Genomic DNA, 21871 nt, shown 5'->3' on the forward strand with positions numbered 1-21871 from the left:
ACGCCTCTGCCAGGCAGACGGCGAACAGGGATAAAGTAATCAGACAGGTCGAAAGCCTAAGGGGCATACTGCGTGTAGTAGTTGCTTGTGACTACTTGTTCCCATTTCCCTCCTGGGCACACTGAGTGCCGATAGCTCTCATCTTATCAATGATTCATGCTTTGTATGTACCACTTGGTATAACCATATATCTGCGCCAGTCCTTCAATTGAAACCACTTGGTCCAACGCCTGCGCTTTGCCTTCTTTTAATACAGATGCCACAGCCAGTTTTGCCCTTGCTGGTTTTGCCCTTCAGATTAATTCCGCTCTATTTCTTGTTCGCCTTCTTGTTCTCCTCCAAGGCATCGGCGAGCTTCAGAGCCAGCTCGTTGGTCTTCACCTGGAGCATCCATGTCTCCAGACCCTTTCCGTCGTCCTTCGCGCAGGGAACCTTGATCCACTTCGCACCCTTGTCGACCTTGTAATCAAAGTCAGGAAGCACAAGCTTGTTCATGGCGACATTGCCACGAGGCTCGGCGCGCAACAGAATTCGCACGGCGCCGGTACTCTTGTGCTTGAGGAGTCTGAGTGGGCCCAAGCCCTCTGTTTTCCATGGGTTCTTCTTGGCGCCCTTATCCTTGTCGTCATCATCGTCGTCGGATTTGGGGGCAAGTCGGAGAGCCTTGGCTCGCACCTCATGAACGACCTGCTCGTCCTCTTCCCCGGGCCCACCTTCGGTTAGGGAAATTTGCTCCTGTGGTTTTCCGTCCTCGTCAGCCGTCTGTTCGCTCGATGCATTATCTTTCTTGGCCTGAGCAGCTTCTGGCTCGGGTGTGCCAGCCGCCGGCGTCGTAGCTATGCTAGACGCCCCGCCAAACAAAGGGGTATCTTTACATGACGTTAATGATGGACTGCCAAGAATAACGAAATGTGAAGCACAAGGAAAAATAAGAAACGAGACACTACTTACTCGTGCCAGTCGAAGATCCAGCTGGGGGCGCTAGACTACCAGCGAAGATGCCTTGCGCCGCATTGGCCGGCTGACCGGAGAACATGTTGGCGGAAGAGGTCGGCTGAGATGGCGCCTGTGAATTGCCGCCACCAAAGTTGAAAATGGAAGACCCGCCGTTCGGCTGAGAACCTCCAAACATGTTGGATGATGGAGCAGGCGCCGCGTTTGTAGGCTGGCTAGCGCCACCAAACGTGAAGCTTGATGACGAAGGGCCATTAGTTGCTGCCTGTGAGTCCCCGCCAAATGTGAAGCTCGTAGAAGGCTGAGCGGCTGGAGCAGCGGGGCCGCCAAATTGGAATGGTGCACTAGCTGCTTGACTCTGGGTCGCTCCAAAATCGAATGAAACTCCCCCAGAATTGCCACCAGCAAAGGGGTTATTGAAGGAGCCCTGGTCACCACCACCGGAGTTGAAGGTGAAGGAGTTGGCTGCGGGCGCGGGAGCCGGCGCGGGAGTGCCAGCACTACCAAATGAGAAGCTCGATTGTTGATTCTTGGTCGAGTTATTGGCGTCGTTTCCAGTGGCCCCGAACAAATTGGTTGATGGCGTACTCGATGCTGCACCGAAAGTGAAGCCTGTGCTAGGAGCGGGAACATTTGCGAAGATGCTAGGTTGTGTTTTCGCTGGCTCGGCCTGGGGTGCTGGAGTCCCAAATAGGGATGTAGGGGCAGGAGTATCGGCCGGCTTCGAAGTCGATGGAGCAGGTGTGGCAGAAGCTGTGCTTCCAAAACTGTATGTCTTACTACCGTTTTGCGAGCCGCTTCCGAAGACAGCTCCTGCTTCATCCGAGCCGTTGGCTGCTTCCGCGGTCTTGGGTGGCAGGCTGGCCGCAGGGGTTGGTGCGCCGCCTCCGAACGAGTACTTCTTGGACGCTGGCTCAGCAGATGTGCTGCCAAAGACCGCACCAGCCTCGTCAGAATCCGGCTTCTTCCTCTTCGGGGCTGATTCCTCCTTCTTTTCGTCACCAGACCCGGCCTTTGCGCCGAACAGCGTCGATGTTGAGGATGGCTGGGTGCCAAATAGAGCTGGTGTGGAAGATGGTTTCTCATCACTCTTCGCACCAAACAGCGAGCCGCTTGGCTTGTCATTTGCCGCTCCGAAGAGCGATGGCGCTGAGGCTTGAGTTGTAGTGGCAGGTGTGTTGAGGTTGGCGAAAAGAGATGTCGGCTGAGCTTGAGTAGCAGGAGCATCTGCAGGCTTGCCAAAGGGTGTTGTGCTTGCAGCGCCAGCCTGTCCGAAAATACTGGTTGCAGGTGTTCCAACCGATCCCGAAGAGCCCTTCTCGTCAGATTTCTGCTGACTTGGCGTGGACGTCCCGAAGGCAGGCGTCTTTGAGGCATTACCGAAGAGGCTACTGCCCGAGTCTGACGGCTTGGCAGGCTGGCCAAACAATGACGGTGCGGCCTGCTTGGGCGTCTCCTTTCCAAAGTCTTGTACCTGAGTACCTAAAGTCGGTGCTGCACTGGCCTTGGGAGTGGTGGAGCCAAAGATTGACCCGGTGCTTTCCGTGGGCTTGTTGGCAAATATGGAACTTGGTTGAGTGGTGCTGGCGCCAAAGAGCGAGGCACCAGTCTGGGAAGCTGCGCCACCAAACTTGATCGGCGTGTTCGGGTTCCACGTCTTGTCTTGACTCTCCTTCGGTGGGCTTGCTGGTGGCTTCGTGGTGGAAAAAATTCCTGGGGTGGCATCCCCTGAGGCTCGCACATGCTCGCCGTCTCCACCCTTAGTGATGCGACCAAAAAGACCGGTGCTCGTGGCTGTAGAGCCTCCAACAGTAGAAAAGCCACCGGAAGGCTTCGTGCCGAAGAGGGAAGGTGCACCGCTGGTAGCTGATACCGGGGGCTGGCTTGCTGGTTCCTCGTCCTCAGCCTCCGCATCCTCAGAACCACCCTCGTTATCCTCGTCATCATCACTGCCTTCGGGCGAGTTCTGCTCAGACAAGTGGCCAAAAATGTTGCCCGACGAGACCTTGTCTCCGGCGCCAAAAGTCGGTTTAGTTGGTGCCTGTGTAGACGGCTGTGCAAAGAGGTTTTTCGCGGCGGGTTTCGCGGGGCTCGCAGCTTGTCGAACTGGCGAGCTGTTCGCAACATCCTCGAAGATGGAGAGAGTACTAGACTTCTTCTTGCTGGGCTGGTTCTCGTCTGGCTCATCCAGGTGATCAGCGCCACGCTTAGTCTTCTTCGCGAACGGTGTCGCACCAGCATTCGAGGTTAGGGGTGTTGACTCGGCCAGAGGCTCTCGTTCTGTGGTACGGCGCTTGTTCGGGGCCGGAGCCGCAGATGTGTAGGCACTATCCCTATCCAGGTCATCTCCAGCTCGTCTCTTCACCGATGATCTGAAGCTGCTCGAGGTGCCGTTCGGCCTGGGAGCCTCAGCCTCTTCCATCTCCTCGTCCTCCTCTGGCACATTATTCTCCTGCTTCCACTTTTTCAACAGCTCCCTGGAAGCAGGAACGGTTTTGAATTCGTAGAGGCCGTACCGCAGCATGATGAGGCTCCTACTCTTTTCATATTCCTTTGCGAAGTTCATGATGTTGACCCTCCAATCCTTCTTCGCGAAAATCTCGGAAGCAGCATACTTCAGCCGGCGCAGATCAAGGACGCAGAGGAATTGGCGTCGCTGGATATCATCGAGCTCGGCGGGGACGAGGTGGGACAAGAACTCGTCAGCGTAGACAGAACCCACCCTATCTGGGCTGTCGGGGACCTGCTTGGCCAGCTCCTCGCCATCGAGCTCAGGTGGAGGAGAAGAGATCCTCATAGGAAAGAGGTTGGTCGAGGAGGTCTTGGACATGGCTCGTCCATTGAGATCGGCTGTGGAGCCCCGGAAAGACCGCCCTGGAGTGACGGCCGAGAAGCTCTCACGCACGGCGTTGGGAGGCAGGCGTGGAGAGAAAGTGAACTTCGGAGTGGCGCCATTCGCAAGGCCAGTTCTATTGAAGATCTTGCCTGGCGTGCTGGCAGGCGAGTTGGAAGCTTGCCGAGCTGTGCGAGGCAGGGTCTGATTACGGTCGAAGAGGCGGCTACCAGCCACGATAGACGAGGCTGCTGGCTGGGTGCCGCTGACAGGGCCTGCGGTCCTCCAGCTACCCAGAGGTCGCGACGAAGGGCGGCCTCGGACGTCGTCATTGACCTCATGACGCAGCTTGGAGGGGAAGCCGCTGAAAGAGGCAGGTTGGCTGGGGCGAGAGCCGTATGGAGGGCCACGTTGTCGCGTGGATGTGTCCATGGTGAGACGAGACGATCGCGAGGATCTACTGCGAGGTGTTATTCATCCAAAATCGAGCTTGCCCGGGTAAAATTGCTGAACCGCGGCGGACGAAGGGGGGGTCGGGCGGGTGGCAGTCGCGAAGCGTCGCGGTGGGGTGAAGTGATTGGTGGGGGCAAGGCCGTTGTCGAGGTCAAGGTTAATGAGACCAAGACAGGAGGCTCGCACGGTGAAGGGGTTGGATGGATGCAGTGGATCGAGCTTCGACAGCGACGACGACGGCGAAGGAAGAAAGGTGCGAGGGCGAGCTCTTGCTTCCCAGTGCCAGAATAAACAAAGGCGCAACGTGTCGCAAGTCTAGAACGACAGAAAGGAGAGAGTCATCAAAAAAAAGACGCGTCCCGATGCGATTGGCATCGAAAGAGAATGGATTAAGACACGCAAAGGACCGGTGCAGATGGGGTTGATGGGTGGCAGGGTGCGAGGCTGATAGGAAATTCTGGACGGGGTGGGAGGGATCTGCTGCCTTGATCGGTCGCGCGACGGACGGGGTGCGGATGAGGGTTGAGAAAAAAAACCCAAGGTTGGAGGCGGGAGCTGGCCTGGACTCTCCAAAGGCCGCTGGCTCTTGTCTCTGACTTGCTGAAGGAGGCACGTGGCCCGAGCGTCTTCTGGGGAACTCGAGCATGGGTGGCTCAGGTGGCTGTCTGTCACCGCTGAGGTACCTGGGTACATGTGCCTCTGGAAATCGAGCTGGCCGGCCGGATGCGGTCTGACAGCTCAACGCAGCTGTTCGCCAGCTGCCAAGTCCGGCTTGCAACATTGGCCAGACCCAGTCCTCGTGTCCATACAGCTAACATGATGTTCCGATTTTATTGAATGCAATGAAGGGAGGCTGTTACCGTCTTTGGTTGCTGTGGTGTTTTTGTAAGCATATCAGACGACTGCAATTACGTGCACTGCAGTATAGGTCACCACGGAGTTACCAGCAGGCATTCAACATTTGAGTGAAATGCAGTAAGAAACTCTTGCAGGCACGACGATTAACCACCTCGAACAGGATTGCTACAACCACCTCGAACAGGCACAGCTTGACGTTGTTGAATTATGGTCTAAATGCAGGACATTCAAAGATTTCGTGCCGTAGCATCGTTCGTGCATTGTAAAGTACACCCCTCAGACCAGGAAGACGCCCCGTCCGTCCCCAACTGCGGTCATTCAGCAGAAGGAGGGATCACACCCTGGCTTCCGCGGGCGGCCGTCCCAATCCGTCCAAATTCCGTCGTCATAACGCATCCCGAACCTCAATCTCTACAGCTTGGCCTTGGTCTGCGCCTTCTTCAGGATGGGGTCCAGCTTGGTTGCCTTCATAACGTTGCCCTTGATCTTGAGCTTGCCGGACATGAATAACCTCTGGGCGTTGCCCTTGCCGGCGACGAGGTTGGCAAAGTCGGCATCGGACAGGCTGAGTGTGACTGTGAATCGCGCCGTCAGTACTGCAGGCACATCGGTGCAACATGTTGCGGAATAACGTACCATCGGCCTTCTCGCCAACGCCCTTGTTGACCTTGCCCTCGTTCTTCAGGTCAATGTGCCAGCTGTCTGTCTCCCCAGCAGCGTTCTTTAGTGTGAAGGCGTAGATGCCGTTGCCTTGCTTGATGGCGTCCTTCTTGTCGGCTTCGCTGGCGTTGAGCGCCTCGTTGATGGCCTCGAAGGCGGCCGAGGAAGGGAACTTGTCTGTCGCAAGCGTCAGCATGTCAGCCAAAGCAGGTCCTCCAGTTAAGGTGCGGTAGTCGTGTGTCGCACGTACCATTTGTGAGCGTCATTGTTGCGGTGATCTGGGGTTTCTTTCTGACGATTACAAGGCAATAGGTTGGGGTATCAGCAAGTATGTGTCGAAGAGCGGGAGAAGTGAGAAAAGAACGGTCACTGCCGAGCGGTATACGATCCTATGCGGAACTTATATCGAGGATTCGGCAGCAGGGACGGGCTATAATGGCTGATGACCGCATGCCTGGCGCCCGAGTGTTCGTCGCAACGGGCATGTGAACGTCCACAGACAGGGCGCTAGGCCGAGGCTCCGACACACCATGTGCTACTCGTCCTGGCCTAGCGCAGAGCCCCTATTTTAGACTAGTCCCCCAAGCCCCCAAGTCCCAGTGCCGCGGACCCTCTCTGTCTCTAAGCCTCGAGTCTGGGGCTGCCCCACAAGAGCCAGCATCCTGCCAGGACGAGGACAATAGTATCCGGGCATAGCCGTTAGCACCACCAAAACTCTTCAACTTTCATTTCAGTTCACACAACAACCACAGTACGTGTGGTATGATTTATTGTCATTAGCTTATTCAAAATCGAGCCAGGAATTCATTGATGGTTTTTTTTTTGTTGAAATCCCTCTGATTGTTGGTTTATGGCCCGGTAAACCCAACGGTGAAGAGTTGCACCTTAACCGTGCACGGATATTATTGTCCTCGTCCTGCCTGCTTCCATTCACCCCCAGCCGCTCTGACGACCGACAATTCAGGCCCCTAACACGTCCTTCCAGCGAGATTCTGGAACACCCTGATGTTCCACGAGTGCACGTCTGCTGTGTACCTTGGGTGTTTTACCGCATCTTTAGTTGCCAAGCGGCGCCGGGATACTTGGTCAAAGATCGGCAGCGTTACTCATGCTGGGGAGCGTGGAGCACGAATCAAGCATGTCAACTGCTCTTCAGGTCCATCTTCACATGAGCCGACCCGTTGCTTTGCCAGCCCGGACAGGGGCCCCGATGTTACACAGGTCCCTGACGCTCATCACGCTCCGTCACGTCGGTGCAGGCCGAGGCAGCTTTACATAAATCCAGCATTGCATGCCTCGACAGCATATGGGAAAGCAACCAGAATTTCAATTCCAACCTCCCAAATGCGTGTTTCGTCCATGAGTATCAACTGGTGAATCTCTCTCAGAGACTCGATTCATTCAGTAATAACTCCAGATCGCCCCTCACCGTTGTCGAACTCAGTAGACCGACCTACTTCCAATCACCAGCCGCAAACATTACTCCGAATATTTCCATTTTCGGCCTGGCTTGTAGAGATTTCATCATTTCAGACCTGTAGTGTCTGAGCAAGATGTGCCGATCCAGAGCCGCAGCTTCAGCCGGATGTGCTCCTGGCTTGCCGTCATCTTTGAGGTTACCAGACACGGGTCCTTCGTCCCTTGTTGTTCTGCATCTGCTGATGATGTCCTCTCAGCAATGTGCGCCGCATATGTTTGGTAGCCAGGTCCATCTGCACCTCAGCGTTGAAGGCCAACATCTCCGATGCCACTGTTCCAATACCCTATAGTTGACCCGTACACAGGCCTGCGAGGGTCTCGACGGAGTTACAGTGGTCTTGTTCTTCGTCGTTTAAGTCATGCGCGCGAGAAAGACGCTTGAAAATCTGTGGTGAATAATGCACGGTCGCTGTCTGTAGAACCTCTTTGATTGTACGTTGTTCCACGAGTAGAGTAGTGACATGTGATTGTGAACGGGGGAGAGCAAAGCCACTGTTGCCTACGAATCTCAGAGCTTTACCTGCGTAAGTGAGCATATAAACCGACACATTCCTCTGATTCTCAACGATCCTTTCATGAACTATCACTTTGGCGGTACGGCAAACGCGGGTGACTTCCAAGGCCGTTTTACCGACGATGATGGTAGCTTTTGTGATCAGTTCGGCCCCACTATCTCATCCCTTGAGCAGGAAAGTCAAGGCAAGCAAGTTCACTTTCAGCCTCGACTTCTGTTTTCTTGCCCTTGAGATGGAGAGATTTTGTCTCCGTATGAGGTCTGTACGGGCAGCTACAAGTAATACTCTTTATGAAAGGACTTCTCAGTATGGCATGCCTATGGTTGCGAGGGAAGAAGTGGTTCTTCCATTTGAAAATTTTCAGCTTTTTACCAAAATAGAAATCATTACAAGACTCGTCTCATGTGTTGATATCCTTCTAGCCGCAACCACGCTTGCGAAAACTCAAGTTCTCCAATCCCAAAGAGCTACCATGGCATGCTATACAAGAGCTGATCTTGTACATCATACTCTTGAGGATGGCTGTAAGCATCAAGAAATTGAACATTCGGTGAGACGGAAGAAAGGCTTGTGGTCAGACCTTTTCATTTAATGACTCCTTGACGATGCATCGGAATCTGGCCGCTTGCGAATGGGCATGTGGTAATACAGTCTTTTGGCGGGCAATTTCTCTCTAACTTCTGTCGCTTTTGTAAGTTTCTAGCCACATTTCAAGAGCGTGGCTCTTTGTTCATCAAGAGTATTAGATGCGCTTCCCGTCCCAAGATGAAGGTTGTTCTCTGTGTTTCTCCCTTCCTTTAACGTTTCCCAACTCTGCGAAGTCGTAGGACCTGCGTGAGCAATATCAATACCTGGGTATCACTTTCCTGTATTTCATGCATGGCAGTATTACAGCTAGGACTAGATGCACTATGTCACCTCATGAGCCTACAACAGCAAAATACTAAATCTTGCTAAATTCCGCAGATCAACAGAGCCCTTGTTCGCTTGTGTGACTAATTGAGCCATTTGTGGGGAAATGTTGGTGCCATGAAACGTTGGTGCCATATAGCTCATGATAACTCATTTTTGTAAGCGTAAGCAGCGCATATAGGATTCAACTCCACATGCTCCCATGACAGGTAAGACAACTCATGCGCGTCAGATTCCCGAATATTTATCCGTCCCCTGATCCATCCACTTTCGTTCTCTCTTCTGTCATGTTGGTAAATAGCTCGAGTCTTGTTGGTTAAATCTCTGCAGCAGCCTCAGTCTAGGCAGTTTAACAGCTTCGCGTTCATTGCGCTTTTCATGAGCGTCCGCAACACGACTGCGATCAACCCCGAGTATACTGCTGCCTTCTCAGAAATATGGCCACAGCGACAGCGAAAGCAATGCGGGCGTGGCTCTACTCGAGTGCAACGGGTGGTCTGCACAAGAACTTGGCTCTCTCAGCCACAGCAGCTCACCCCCGCCCACAATCGCCACCCAGCCTCTCGAAAGATGAGCTACTGGTCCGAGTGCGCGCCGCCGGCCTCAATCCAATCGATTATAAGATACCAGAGCTTCCCTACTCCATATCACGCACCATGATCTCCGTGCCGGCCAGCCCTGCAATGGACTTCTCGGGCACTGTGGTCGCGCACGGCTCCGCGATCGAGTTCCCCGTCAAGGTCGGTGACTCAGTTTTTGGACGCCTCGATCCAGGCCGCTTCGGAGCGCTGGGGGAGTACATTGTCGCGAAATCATCCGGTTGCGCCAGCCTGCCCAGCGGAGTGAGCCTCGAGCACGCCAGCGGCGTGGGCTCGGTCGGCCTTGCGGCATTCTCCAGCATCGTGCCCAATGTCCCTGCCGCCCATTCTCCAGGCGGGCTTCCATTTCGCATCTTCATCAACGGCGGTAGTGGCGGCACAGGCACGTTCGGAATCCAGATCGCCAAGCTCCTGGGGTGCCACGTCACCACCTCGTGCTCTGCGCGAAACGTCGAGTTGTGCAAGAGCCTCGGCGCGGACGAGGTGCTTGACTACACCCAAGGCGACTTGGTCGGCGCACTGAAGGCAAAGGGCCAAGTGTTCGACCTCGTCGTTGATAATGTTGGCTCTTCACCCAGGGACCTGTACTCGGCTTGCGACCAATTCCTCGTACCAAGCGGCCAATTCGTGCAAGTTGGCGCGGGTATGTCGATGGCTGACATGCAGCTCATGATGTCACGTATGATGCTGCCATCATTCCTGGGTGGCGGGTCCCGGAAGTTCTCATTGGCGGTCGCGAAGAACAAGCACGAAGACCTCGCTCGCCTCGGCGAGTGGATCGCAGCCGGCAAGATCAAGGTCGTGGTCGATGAGATTTTCGAGTTTGACGATGCAGCCAAGGCCTATGAGAAACTCAGAACAGGACGGGCCAGGGGCAAGATCATCGTGAAGGGTGCGTCATGAACATTGGCAGTGTCCTGAGGGAGTCTATTCCACTCGATTGAACGAGCTGTGTAACAGTAGAGAGGTCACAATGTACAACATGAGACTTGAGAATTAGAATATAGACTTTTCTACTTCGTATCAACACTATCGTGACTTTCGGAGTTGGTCCCCGAAGCTGCTAAATTGCATTTTGGTGCTCCTATGGCCAGATGTGATATGATAACTAATGAGTGGCTTAGCAAGATTTAATTACTATATGGATACTGCTTAAGAAAATTATTGATATAATGAAATAGAAATTTGAATTCACAATTAGTCTGTAAAATCCAAAAACACAGCGTGAACAAGGTGAAAGAATCACATGAACAATTGCCAAGGTACTCCCTGGGGCATATTGCATGTGACAATAGCCACATGAGATGGATGATAACACGCTTAAGATTTGAGAGAATTGATTGCATAACAAGGTGAAAACTATATCACATCAATCAAGGTATGCCAGCGTCTACACAGCCCTTGTCCAGGTATCGCCGCTTTCCCTGCCCGTATGGAACATTGAAGTGAGCTCAGCAGCTCTTTCGACATTCTGCAAACGTTCACCTTCTACACTATGTACGGTCTGTTCCAAGTCCATATGTTCATTCCGATCTTTTCTCCTTTCCCTTGAGGCAACTCTAAGCCCTGGTGCAGCGACCCAGGGTGAATTGTGCCGTTCTCAAATAGATTCGTCCAGAACAACGCGCTTCGCGCAATAGGCTTTGCTACGATTCCTTCCACGCCCTCGCCACACTCAATCACCTCACATAATTTCTCGTCAGCGAACCGTCTTCTGAGACGGGGGAAGCTCGTGCCTGCACTCGCCCTGGCTCCCAACGGAGGCGTAATCTGTCGCCCTTGCTCCTCGCTGTCGAACAGTCCCTCGGAGCGAAGTATCACAAAGAAACTCGTGTCTCTGTTCCCTTGTGTGTCCGGGTCATTGCCCTTCCATGCGTCGTAGTGTTCATGGTAGTACTCTCCGGCTTGATATCTCACGAGCTGCAAGGGCTCGGTATGGACCATGGGCACGTAGCCCTGGAAGGCTGAGGCTCGTTGTAGGATGCATTCTATGACTGGGTTGGATACGTTTTGGTCGATTACGTCCGGAAGAAGGGCGGAGTGCGAGCGGCGGATGGTGGTATTAGTGAGTTGATCTGTCAAGCCTATAGTCGACGGCTCAAAATTGCTGGAGTTCTGGTCAGCAAGAATGCTTATGTGCGCGATTATCAAGACAGGCATCGGAGAAAAGACTCTTCTCACGCGAGTGATATCAAATACTCGGCTTCGAAAGGTGTGACAAACTCGTCAATGTGTATGAGTACCGGATCCGTTGACAGAATTATAGGCGCGAATATTTTCCGAGGACATCGGTATGTCTCGATGTTCTCATCAGTTCTGAAGTATTTTTGCTGGCTGAAATAACCCACACCAATTGCTGCAATAACAGCAAGGAGTGACGCGATCATCCGCAGACCTGCAAGGCTTGACGGCTTTATCGTTGGCTTCATTATCCGGTGTTTGATGGGGTCCCTCAACTTCCGTGTGTTGCCTCCACATCAGAGGCTTGTAATAAAGTAATTACATGAGACTTCACAACGCATTCTTTCCCCCATTTTGGCAATCTTTTGACTGAACCTTATGCATACGTCGAAACCAATATAGTCTGTGCTTGGGATTCTGCCACCTCGGTTGTCACCCGAAGAGTAGCTGAGATATAGTTTGATGAAATGCAGGTCGAACACTAGGGGCAATGAAACTGGGCCTTGTGCCGAGGCAGATGAAGGCCCCGGGAAGGAAGGGTCTGCGTCGAAGATCAGGTGGGAGGCGAAAGTTCGATAAAGCTTATTCTTCACCGTGGAACCGTTCGGATCGTTCCTGATGAGCATCATGAAATAGCAAGGAAATCTGATTTGAAAGCTAATTTTACTAATGGTGAGTCCCTTCGCTTCTGATCAGATTGATTTTCCGAGTGATTCTTTGAGTGATAGCCATGATAATATTACGTCCAGCAAAGCTTCACATGTAGATCTGCGCACTGGTCCGTGACTGCTTGCGAGATGGAGGTTCGTACGATATTCTAATCAGGTTGGCGATCTGGTTCGCCCTGAAACTATGGAGGCGCCAAGACTTGTATCTTGCTGAAACTAAGTCTATTCCCTCGTTCTGCCTATTCCCTTCTAGTGTTGTTATTGCCAGAAAACTTTCGCCTTGTAGCTCAGAGCTGGCTAGCTTTCAACTGATTCCGGAAATAGCACATACATGTCCACCTGACGAGCACACTGTCTCACGTTGTTTGCATAAAGCGCTACAAGACTGTTGATAGTGTCCACAAGATCACTACGGTTGTCCGTGGCCCTTTTCTATTTCATCTTCTGTAGGCTGTATTGATACACATGGCTCTTAATTGACAAAAGTTGCAAGGCGTGGGGGGGTCGAGGGCTGCGCTGTGCATTACCTAGGCAGACGGTGATATCTCGGTGGAAGACATAGTCTCTACTGTGAGACCACGTTACAAAGACACGCAATACTACCCTCCAAAAGCTTAATGGACACGTTCATGGTGTAAGTATCTATGACAGATGAGGGCCGAGCCAACTGCTCGATACGGGTCCTGCATTCAAACTTCTCCGGGGTAGATCAGCATCTCGCTTGTCACACTGGGAAAGGGAAAGCCGTCGGGCGCCGGCCAGAACATCAAGGCATATCCCACTTCTGAAATGCCCTTTCGGGTAGTGGACCTGCCAGTTGATATGTCTATGAATTCTGTCCTCCCTGTCCCTGGAAAGAGCTCGAGTTGGCGTTGTGACGGAGCATAAGATTTGTGACTTGACCTTGCATATGTAAGGCCGACTGCTCAGAGGGGCGACAGAGCCCATGACGTCTTGAGAATCATCTTTGCAAGCGTATAGATACCGCACTCTCGCATATTTCTTCATAGTAGAACCTACAGGACCTTGAATATATAAAGCTTACCTCCCACCCACTCGCTGACAAGACAAGAACTCTGATTGTGGACCAAGCCAGATTCTCACCAATCATTAGTATCGAACAACGCCCCAAACCGCACAACACAGAATAAGGATGCGTTTCTCTCAGTTCATCCTTCTCCCTTTGCTGGCTTTCAGGGCCGTTGAAGCTTCGCGTGCGGGTGAGAAGACTCCCCACTTCTTGTCGTACAATGGACACGGAATACTGACAAGCCACACTCAAACAGACAACCTGAACGAAGTCGCCCAGTCTGGGCCATCGCCCGGTGGGGCAGGCCACCGGCGTTCTGCCGAGCCCGAGCCCGACGCCAGGTCCGGTCCTTCCCCGAAGGGGCCAGGACACCGGCGAGATGTAGACGACATCGATCAGATAGACCAGTCAGGACCGTCCCCTCGCGGACGAGGCCATTGAGTCCGTGTCGGCTCAGGCTAGTGGATATCACGGCGGGTAGAGACAGAGCCGAAGCTCACCACGGGCTTGATTGGTGATGTATTTCTGTGGTCGATGCTTCAACACTCGGCCACTTGTGCAATAGGTTAGAGGAGAGGAAAGAGTGTCAGAGAAAACCATGAAAATGTTGACTAGCCTCAATGCCGTCCAATCCTTACCATTATTGGACTTTTACCAATGGCCTGGTGCTTTCGGAAAGTGTAGCTCGAATACACTGCTCGTGCAACTAAAGAAAAAAAGAACAGGGAGAAAAACATACTTAAGTAGAAGAATTGACGTGAAAAGGATGGAGGCTGGTCAACTCCTTGTGCTTATAAGACCTTGCTCCTTGAAGGGCAAGGCCAAACGTCGCACACTCATCACCATGTCATGTTGTGGTTGTTAGCAAGTACCTGGAGTGACCCAGTGACGATGCCTTTTATATTCATATTGGGTATCTGTATTCCTCCACCGACCAATGTACCAGGTAATTTGAAGAAGGCCATCGAGGTCAAACGCCGCAACTTCCCACGTTATGCCAGCAATGTCACAGAAAGTTCGCACCGCCAAGGAAACCCATCATGATCTCTGTCTCCCCTCAAGAATCCTGCGGCGGCGACACCACCACCGCAGGCGGCGGCAGCTGCACCGACGTCGTGCTCAAGTTCATGGCGAAATCATACGTGGGGGGTTCAGGATGAGCCGCCGACAAGGCCGGCCCGATCGCTCCCCCTCCTCCTAACAGTGACGCGCGGTCCTGCCGCGAGGCCACGCGCGAGGGCCCCTCGCCGGGGATGTGGACGACCTCGGCCATGTCCGGCGGGCACTCGAGGTCGTCCTCGTTGTACGGCGGCGGCGCCTCGCCGAGCTCGTTGAGCCCCTCGGACGACTGCGTCGACGCCCGGTTCGTGTGCGGGTACACCCAGCCCCAGCGCGACGCGGGCTGCGAGTGGTGGTCGTGCCTCCGGCTGCGGCGGCGGCGGTTCCACGGCCGGGAGGAGCCTCGTGTCGATCCGCCTCCTCTTGAGGCCGCGTCGGTGGTGGCGCCCTCTGGGTCCCCGTCTCGTCTTCGGGCCCGCCGGCGTCTTATGAATTGGTACAGGCCGAATAGGAGAACTCCGATCGTTATTGCTGAGGCGAGTGCTACGAGGACCCACACCCATGATGGTGGCCGGCCGCTGGAACTAGTATTGGTGGTCGTGCCATTGGTGGTTTGGTTATTACTTGTGTCCATTTCCATGTGGCGGCCGCTGCCGCTGTGACTCGTGTGATTCTTCTGGCTCCTTGACTAGGGCAAGTCGTCAGGCAACCCGAGTAGGGGAATACCTGCGAGGGGGTGTTGAGAGAATAAATGCGGTATCCGTGGTGTCTCTATCGCGGCGGGTCCGTTGACAATGCTCTTTCAATTGCTTCAACACGCTGTACACGACCTGAATGAGTGTATGACTGCAGAGGGATGAATGATGGGAAGAAAATCCCTGTGTGAGACACAAATGTCAACGAAGGTGAACGATGATGTGAGCCCACACAGCCGAGTAGACGCCTGCGGCTGAGTCCTTGGAGAAACCTTGGGAGAAACCTTGGGTGGGTGCAAGTTGACGTGGCCGGCCGGGACTAGGGCCCTGGGCCACAGTCATCGTCGAGGGGTGGTGATGGAAGGCAAGGAGGGTGACGTCTTGGTCGTCAATGCCTCCCAGCTCATGGCACCACGATGGGCCAAGAGGAGGGCACGACGTGGACCGAAAGTCAAGGGTCTTCCTCGCAGCAGCACCGCTCTTTAGAGCCCCCACTTAGCAGGCCCGATCGTGTTAGTTGATTGGCCGCCAGCGAGGCATTGGAAGTGCTTCTCTTCCACCATCTTCTGCCATTCTGCTGAGAGAAACACATGTGCTGACAGTAAAGACGTCAAGCCCAATGCTTTTTCCCGCGCGGCGGTTTCCTGATTCTCCAACGGGGCGGGCGGACCTGCCTGGCGGCCCCTGAACCAGTAGTTCAGAGCATTCTCCCAGATTTATCCCTGAGGTATGCCTTGGTACCTATCCGCACCAGCTGTTTCGGTCTCCAGAGCAGTTTTCCCTACTGTTTACGTCTGCACGACAGAAGGTAAAAAGCAGAGATCAATGAATCAGACACCTCCTGCTACGAGACCAAGAGAAGTGTACACGCTTACCGTCTATACTGTAGACAAGAATTGCTCGTGGGCGTCCTAAGATGTCAGCTCCAGGGCTATCGCCCGTCTTCGCGCTTGGGTGGCAAGCATAATCTGCGTCTTCATGCGCGAGAACGAAGTGAGTTTGGTTGCCGAGGTCCCCAGTGGCTGAAATCTAAAAGGTTTATGCCCCTCCAACGCCAGAAACGAGCCACTCTGTCTTCGACTTCGAAGCTTTTCAGACGCTCTTGCTCTTCTGAAAACTGAACGAAATGCAGTTTTCCTGCAAGAGTGCCCTCCATCTTCTGGATGGCTCACCTTCTTTGGGGACCGGTCTGTGATCTAACCGAAGACTGGTGCTGTCCCCGGAGACGCAAAGAGGGGAACCTGTGCATCGCGATATAGAGACCTGAGGCGGATATTGGGCTGGTTGAAACACGTTGGGGGGTTCGCAGCTGACGTGGGACGGTGCCGGACTCTCGGTGTGTTTAGAGCACGGCTAAGACGTCGTCGGATGTCCGGGAGCACGAGATGAACTTGGGATTGTGGGTATGTTTCTGTTTCACTGTTCTGCCGGACAAACCGAGATGGCACTGAACCCCTCCTTGGGATTGATGTCTGTCAATGGAGGCGTGGGATAGTCGCCTTCACCACGATGTTGGGTTCACGATTAATAAGCACCTGAAAGTATTGACGGGAAAAGATTGTTGGTGTGACCGCTTGCTGCACGCCTGCTGCAGGTACTGAGCATGTATTCGGTGCACACTAGGATCGTGATAATGCACATGAATGCTTATTCTTGACGTGCAGTTGGACCCGCGCTGAGGCAATGCGTTGGCTGTTCGACATTGCTGTATGTGGCTTGTCTCTCCCGACGGCTGGGAGCAAAAAGGAGCGAGTTTTCCCGGCCGTGACCGAGGTGATGTGCCGGCAGAGCATTTACGCGGGGTAGCTTTCCCCGGCCTCCACTCCCCGATGACCGGGCCGGCTGGCGCCGGAACCCTGCGCCGAAGTCTATTTCCACATACGCCTACCACACTCAACATTTTCCCTCGAACTTCAGCCCCTCACTGAGATGCCAGTCCAGAGAACACTCCTCCGCCTCACCCTACGCAGCACTGCTCCCATCCGCCCACACCAGCTCCCAAGAGCACCAAGAGCACCCATCCACCACGCCCAACACAGGTACCTGAGCCTCACCCCTCAGCCCAACATGCGCCTCCCCTACGTCGCCGACCCGCCGCCGACGACCTCGTCCGAGGACCAGGCGATCGTGGACCGCATCGCAGCGCGGCGGGCGCCCCGGCCGCTGACGTCGCTGGACCTGGCGCTGCTGCACTCCCCGCCCGTGGCGGACGGGTGGAACTCGTTCCTCGGGGCGGTGCGCACGCGCACGACGCTGCCGGCGGACCTGCGCGAGCTGGCCATCTGCCGCGTCGCCGTCGTCAACCGCGCCTGGTACGAGTGGATGCACCACGCGCCGCTGGCGGTGGGCGGCGGCGTCAGCGAGGCGTCGATGGAGTTCCTCAAGATGAACGCGGGCCCGCTGGACGTCAATGCGCCCCAGGGTGGCCTGAGCGAGCGCCAGTGGGTTGTGCTGTGTGTTGCTGACGAGATGACGCGGAACGTGGAGGTTAGCGAGGGGACGTTTGAGAAGGCCAGGGGCCTGTTTGCCGAGAGGGAGGTGGTTGAGATTGTGGCGACTGTGGCTTGTTACAACTGTGTCAGCCGGTTCTTGGTCGCTTTGGATGGTGAGTTGCTGTTATCTTGATCCTCTTGACAGCTTGGAGCTGGATCGAGTTGCTGACGCGGTGATGCAGTCGGAGAGAAGAATGGGACTGGACCAGATGCTGCTCACTAGCCGACCTTGCATGCTGTGAGGGATGTGTGTGGCTGGGCGCAGGGCGAGGACAAGGATTGAAGTCGTGGCCAGGTGGCAGAGGAAAGCCCCGGAAGCTACAAGTATGAAGTCGACAACTACGTGCTTGAAAATGTTCACCTCTCGAAGCAAGGAACTGGGAGCATGGGCCCCCCTGAAATGTGTTGTACAGGACGTCAATATCAATGGAAGAAGGCAGTATCATCACATGAGACGGAAAATGGTTGGATCATGACAATGAATTACCTCATGATCACCCTAGCTGGCAACGCAACTCCTTTGAGCCGTGGATACGGGAAACGAAGGTATTAAAAGTACATGATCAGACATCCGTTGCCATTCACATGATTGTGGGGAAAGGGGGGGTATCGAACTCCTGGGGTGAAGTGATCATCTGGAGATTAAACAGTATGTCGTGGTATGTGCAGTGGCCCAATGAAACACCCGCATATAACCCAGTCAGAATGCTGATATGCCACATCTAAATCTGTTTTCAATATGCTTTGCGTGTGGTCCCCCAAGGTGTCGGCTGGTAAAGGCTTTTTTGGGGCGGGGTTGAGGTCTCCGTGAAGGTTGTTGTCGCTTGCGGCGGATAGAGTGATGCTGAGCTGCGGCCGACAGCTTTAGGTTGTAGAACGTTAAATCATAAAGTCGTAAGAACAAAAGTCCATTCCCGTGCAATTTGTTTTCCCACTTTCCCCGTTTCCCATTTCGTTGACGCTTCTTGGTCTTCGTTAAAAAAAATAACAGTACCCCTGTCATGAGGAGCCTGGCGAGGACATGGCCTTCTCGATGCTGGCGTGCCGCTTGTGCAGCAGTGGTGATAGCTGCAGTTCCCTCATCACGTTGCCCCAGCCCACCTTGGGGCCCGGCTTGACGTTGTCGCTGTGGCCTTGGGCAACGCTGAGCCGGCGGAGCACCGGCTTCTTTTTGATGCCCTCCGTGAGGGCGCGGTTCAGCTGTGGTCGTGCTGCGAACTCGTCTTCGAACAGCCGGTTGCCGATCTTCTCCGGGTTCTTGTTGGGCGTCTTCTTCTCCTGGTTCTTCTCCAGGTTCTTCTCCAGGCCGGAGTTGGCGACGATGCCCAGGTAGACGACCAGAAACCGCATACGTAACATATCCAGGCGCCGGACCTTGTCCTCCAGCCCCTTCCGCTTGGAAGCCCACAGTACCCTGGCTGTCGCCTTCAGCCTCAAGTCGAGGTCGCTCATCCCGTCGGATCCGACACCCCCGGGCTCGGACAAGAGCATGGCGCTGAGCTCCTCGCGAAGGTCATCACCAACTCTCTGGATCTCGCGGAGCAGGCGGCCCAGCCTCAGCTTGTCGTCCAGACGCTGGACGCGGGACACGTCGCGGTCATAGCTCTCATTCTCCTGTACGGATGAGTCTGCGGCGTCGACAAAGTTGAGGACCTCGGCGGGGGCGACCATGTAGGCCTTGGCGTATTGCGACAGGATCTGCAGGACGACGACGGCGCTGAGGAAAAGAGCGGTCAGGGCCAGGACGAAGGTCCACTGTGTGGTGACCGAGGTGCTGACCTCAATGGCCATGTTGCTACTGGGAGAGACGGCGCAATCGCATGGCCTGGCCTGGTGCTTTAGGAGCGTGGTGAAAAATCCTTTGTAGGCCTCATATGAGATGGACACGTTGTATATATGGGCGTATGCAGGTATGAGAGGATCTGAAGTGGAACTGAGGCGAGATAAGATCGGCTGCAGGTTGTGGAGAAGAGGAGGAGGTCCCGCGCTACTGGAACTGTGACGGTTGGTGCAGAGCAGAAAGCAGTACGGAGGAGAAAATGACAGCGGCGGGGACGGATAGATGACGAAGAGTCAGACATTCATTCACCCCGACGACATGTGCCAGGCGCCAGGTACTCTTCAAGTCTTAATCTACAGTACAGTACAGCACTATGCCTAGGTAGTCAGGTCTCTAGCAGTAAGTAGTACGATCCTGCTGCAAGGCACGGGGGGTCGGTGGCGGTGGGAACGGGTAATTGGTGGACATGTCATGGGATTGCGTCTCTCTCCGGCTCTCCGGGTGTCACTGATTGCCCCTCCTCCTCACCCCCTTGACCCTTCCAGCCATCGAGGGATATGAAAAATAGAATACGATTCAAACCCCACTGTCGCGTGGCCTGTCAACTTGGTGCAGTGGGGTGTCAGGGAACTGGTGAGAAACCCCCTTGACACCGCGCATTGCATTACCAAGGTGCTGACAGGCGATTGTGTCTAGACGGCTGGGTGGTGAGACCTTGTAATCCACAATTCATCGGCCGATTGAATCTTGCTGCTGTGCGACAAGCCTGCAGCTCAGTCGCATACCCGGGTTCGCATCTCTGCAGGAATGACACAGGACGCAGCAGTGCTGCAGCATTGTTTCTTTTGCTCCGTCCAAGCAGGTCTCGCGCGGTTGTTTACTTTGGTGTTCTCAATGTGACACAGCCCGAGAGCCGATTGATCAGACACAGGTTCTTGTGACGGCGTTTCCCACCATCGTATACACTCTCAGGTGTGTCAGACCTCCGAAACCACCAGCCCTTGCAGCTCTAATTTCCAGAAGTCTCCGAATACATCCTGGTGTCTCCGGTGGAAGGAGAATATTGTTCGTACACAGTACAACTCGTGCCTCCGTATAGCCTTGAGACGACTGCTGTATTTCAGCTCGTGTTGTCGATTCTGGACCAAGCTGTTTGGTGAATATGTGGGGAACAATCCCAGTTGAACGTACCAGCAAAGATAGGGAGGAAAGGAAGAAAAGAGCAGGCCATTACTCTCACAACTTGGATGACCGACTATCGTGGCTCCACAGCCAATCTTCGTGAATGCTCCCGGCCTTTTCTCTTTGGGCAGCCTGAAATTAGGACCTTACGACTGACAACTGTCGCCCTCGGGCCGGCCCATGGACACTGACATTGGTCGGCATGACGCGATCTCTGTTAAGTTGTAAGGGCGCACCAAGGTGTAGAGGCTATTCTGCAGGGAAGCCCAGGGAAGAGGGGAATGCTGCCATGCCTGTCGATCTGGAGGGGGTGAGAGCCGCTGTAACCCTGGAACCCTGCCTGCCCAAGATCTTCCAGAACTTTTCTGCCCCTCCTGGCCTGGCAGCTGGGCCTGAGAGCTCCCATCTAGATTGGAAGCATGCTACACCACAGCCCACGTCGGCAAGAAACAACCAACCCGCATCAGTCCCACGGCCTAAGCATTTCTCCATGACAACTCCACCAGCTTCTAACTCTATTGACGAACCACAATCCAAGCGACAGAAGCTCACGCATCCCGAGACTCACCCAGGCAAATCCGAACCCACGCCCACAAGCTCGACCACAGCAACGATCACGACCACAGCAACGATCACGACCACAGCAACGATCACGACCACGTCCACGTCCACCATGGCGGGGCAGACCCCGATCCCGCTCCCGCGCGTGCTCACGCACAAGTCCTCCCAGCCGCCCGAGCTCATCACCCAGGGCGCCGAGGGCCTGCTCTACAAGACCTACTACCTGCAGCCGTCACTTCCCTGCGCGCTCAAGTACCGGCCCTCCAAGCCCTACCGCCACCCGATCCTGGACGCGCGCCTGACGCGCCAGCGCATCCTGGCCGAGGCTCGCATCCTGGCAAAATCCCGACGCGAGGGCGTCGCCGTGCCCGCCGTCTACTGCGTCGACGAGGCCGCCGGCTGGATGATGATCGAGTGGGTCGCCGGCCAGCCCGTGCGCGCCGCCGTCAACGCCTGGCTGGGCGACAAGGGCGAGGCCGAGGTGCTCCGCGAGGGCGGCAACGCCGACCTCGTCGCCCTGATGAGGAGGGTCGGCGCCGCGGTCGGCGCCCTGCACGCCGCCGGCATAGTGCACGGTGACCTGACCACGAGCAACATGATGCTGCGGCCGGCGCCAGCCAGGGGCGAAGACGGCGCGGACGCGGGGGCGAACGGCCATAGCAACGGTGATGGCGGCGTCATCCTGGACGGCGAGATTGTCATCATCGACTTTGGCCTCGCCAGCCAGAGTCAGAGCGAGGAGGACCGCGCCGTGGACCTGTACGTGCTGGAGCGCGCATTCCTCAGCACCCACCCGCGCACCGACAAGTTGTTCGGCGAGGTACTGGCCGGGTACGCATCGGCCTTCAAGGGGTCCAAGCCGGTACTGAGGAAGCTGGAGGACGTGCGGATGCGCGGGCGCAAGCGGAGTATGCTCGGTTGAGGGGGCACCGATTCAGTCTGCTCCATGCTTATGCGAAG

At 54.9% G+C, this 21871-nt stretch overlaps 9 protein-coding genes across 9 annotated transcripts; 4 read left to right on the forward strand and 5 right to left on the reverse strand.

The window, feature by feature from the left end:
• Positions 1 to 309: 309 nt before the first annotated feature.
• Positions 310 to 4219, reverse strand: J7T55_013331 (uncharacterized protein; the record flags this gene model as incomplete). Its single annotated transcript, XM_053141116.1, has 2 exons — positions 310 to 869; positions 952 to 4219. The coding sequence occupies 2 exons, from the start codon at positions 4217 to 4219 to the stop codon at positions 310 to 312; spliced, it is 3828 nt and encodes a 1275-aa protein (XP_052995674.1).
• A 1290-nt stretch (positions 4220 to 5509) lies between these two features.
• Positions 5510 to 6024, reverse strand: J7T55_013332 (peroxisomal protein pox18; the record flags this gene model as incomplete). Its single annotated transcript, XM_053141117.1, has 3 exons — positions 5510 to 5673; positions 5735 to 5935; positions 6009 to 6024. The coding sequence occupies 3 exons, from the start codon at positions 6022 to 6024 to the stop codon at positions 5510 to 5512; spliced, it is 381 nt and encodes a 126-aa protein (XP_052995675.1).
• Positions 6025 to 9101: 3077 nt separating this feature from the next.
• On the forward strand, positions 9102 to 10166 carry J7T55_013333 (zinc alcohol; the record flags this gene model as incomplete). Its single annotated transcript, XM_053141119.1, has 1 exon — positions 9102 to 10166. The coding sequence occupies one exon, from the start codon at positions 9102 to 9104 to the stop codon at positions 10164 to 10166; it is 1065 nt and encodes a 354-aa protein (XP_052995676.1).
• Positions 10167 to 10751: 585 nt separating this feature from the next.
• J7T55_013334 (oxidoreductase) lies at positions 10752 to 12070 on the reverse strand (the record flags this gene model as incomplete). The annotated part of the gene is made up of 3 exons (XM_053141120.1): positions 10752 to 11370; positions 11445 to 11719; positions 11831 to 12070. 3 exons carry the CDS (start codon positions 12068 to 12070, stop codon positions 10752 to 10754), a joined length of 1134 nt encoding a protein of 377 aa, XP_052995677.1.
• A 1195-nt stretch (positions 12071 to 13265) lies between these two features.
• J7T55_013335 (uncharacterized protein) lies at positions 13266 to 13583 on the forward strand (the record flags this gene model as incomplete). Its single annotated transcript, XM_053141121.1, has 2 exons — positions 13266 to 13332; positions 13399 to 13583. The coding sequence occupies 2 exons, from the start codon at positions 13266 to 13268 to the stop codon at positions 13581 to 13583; spliced, it is 252 nt and encodes an 83-aa protein (XP_052995678.1).
• Positions 13584 to 14199: 616 nt separating this feature from the next.
• Positions 14200 to 14841, reverse strand: J7T55_013336 (uncharacterized protein; the record flags this gene model as incomplete). Its single annotated transcript, XM_053141122.1, has 1 exon — positions 14200 to 14841. One exon carries the CDS (start codon positions 14839 to 14841, stop codon positions 14200 to 14202), a length of 642 nt encoding a protein of 213 aa, XP_052995679.1.
• Positions 14842 to 16963: 2122 nt separating this feature from the next.
• Positions 16964 to 17611, forward strand: J7T55_013337 (4-carboxymuconolactone decarboxylase family protein; the record flags this gene model as incomplete). The annotated part of the gene is made up of 2 exons (XM_053141123.1): positions 16964 to 17501; positions 17571 to 17611. 2 exons carry the CDS (start codon positions 16964 to 16966, stop codon positions 17609 to 17611), a joined length of 579 nt encoding a protein of 192 aa, XP_052995680.1.
• A 776-nt stretch (positions 17612 to 18387) lies between these two features.
• Positions 18388 to 19179, reverse strand: J7T55_013338 (uncharacterized protein; the record flags this gene model as incomplete). Its single annotated transcript, XM_053141124.1, has 1 exon — positions 18388 to 19179. One exon carries the CDS (start codon positions 19177 to 19179, stop codon positions 18388 to 18390), a length of 792 nt encoding a protein of 263 aa, XP_052995681.1.
• A 1661-nt stretch (positions 19180 to 20840) lies between these two features.
• J7T55_013339 (serine/threonine-protein) lies at positions 20841 to 21833 on the forward strand (the record flags this gene model as incomplete). Its single annotated transcript, XM_053141125.1, has 1 exon — positions 20841 to 21833. The coding sequence occupies one exon, from the start codon at positions 20841 to 20843 to the stop codon at positions 21831 to 21833; it is 993 nt and encodes a 330-aa protein (XP_052995682.1).
• Positions 21834 to 21871: the final 38 nt, after the last annotated feature.

This window comes from Diaporthe amygdali (genome assembly GCF_026229845.1).
Source record: "Diaporthe amygdali strain CAA958 chromosome Unknown NODE_8_length_1307975_cov_65_857355, whole genome shotgun sequence".
NCBI lineage: Eukaryota > Fungi > Ascomycota > Sordariomycetes > Diaporthales > Diaporthaceae > Diaporthe > Diaporthe amygdali.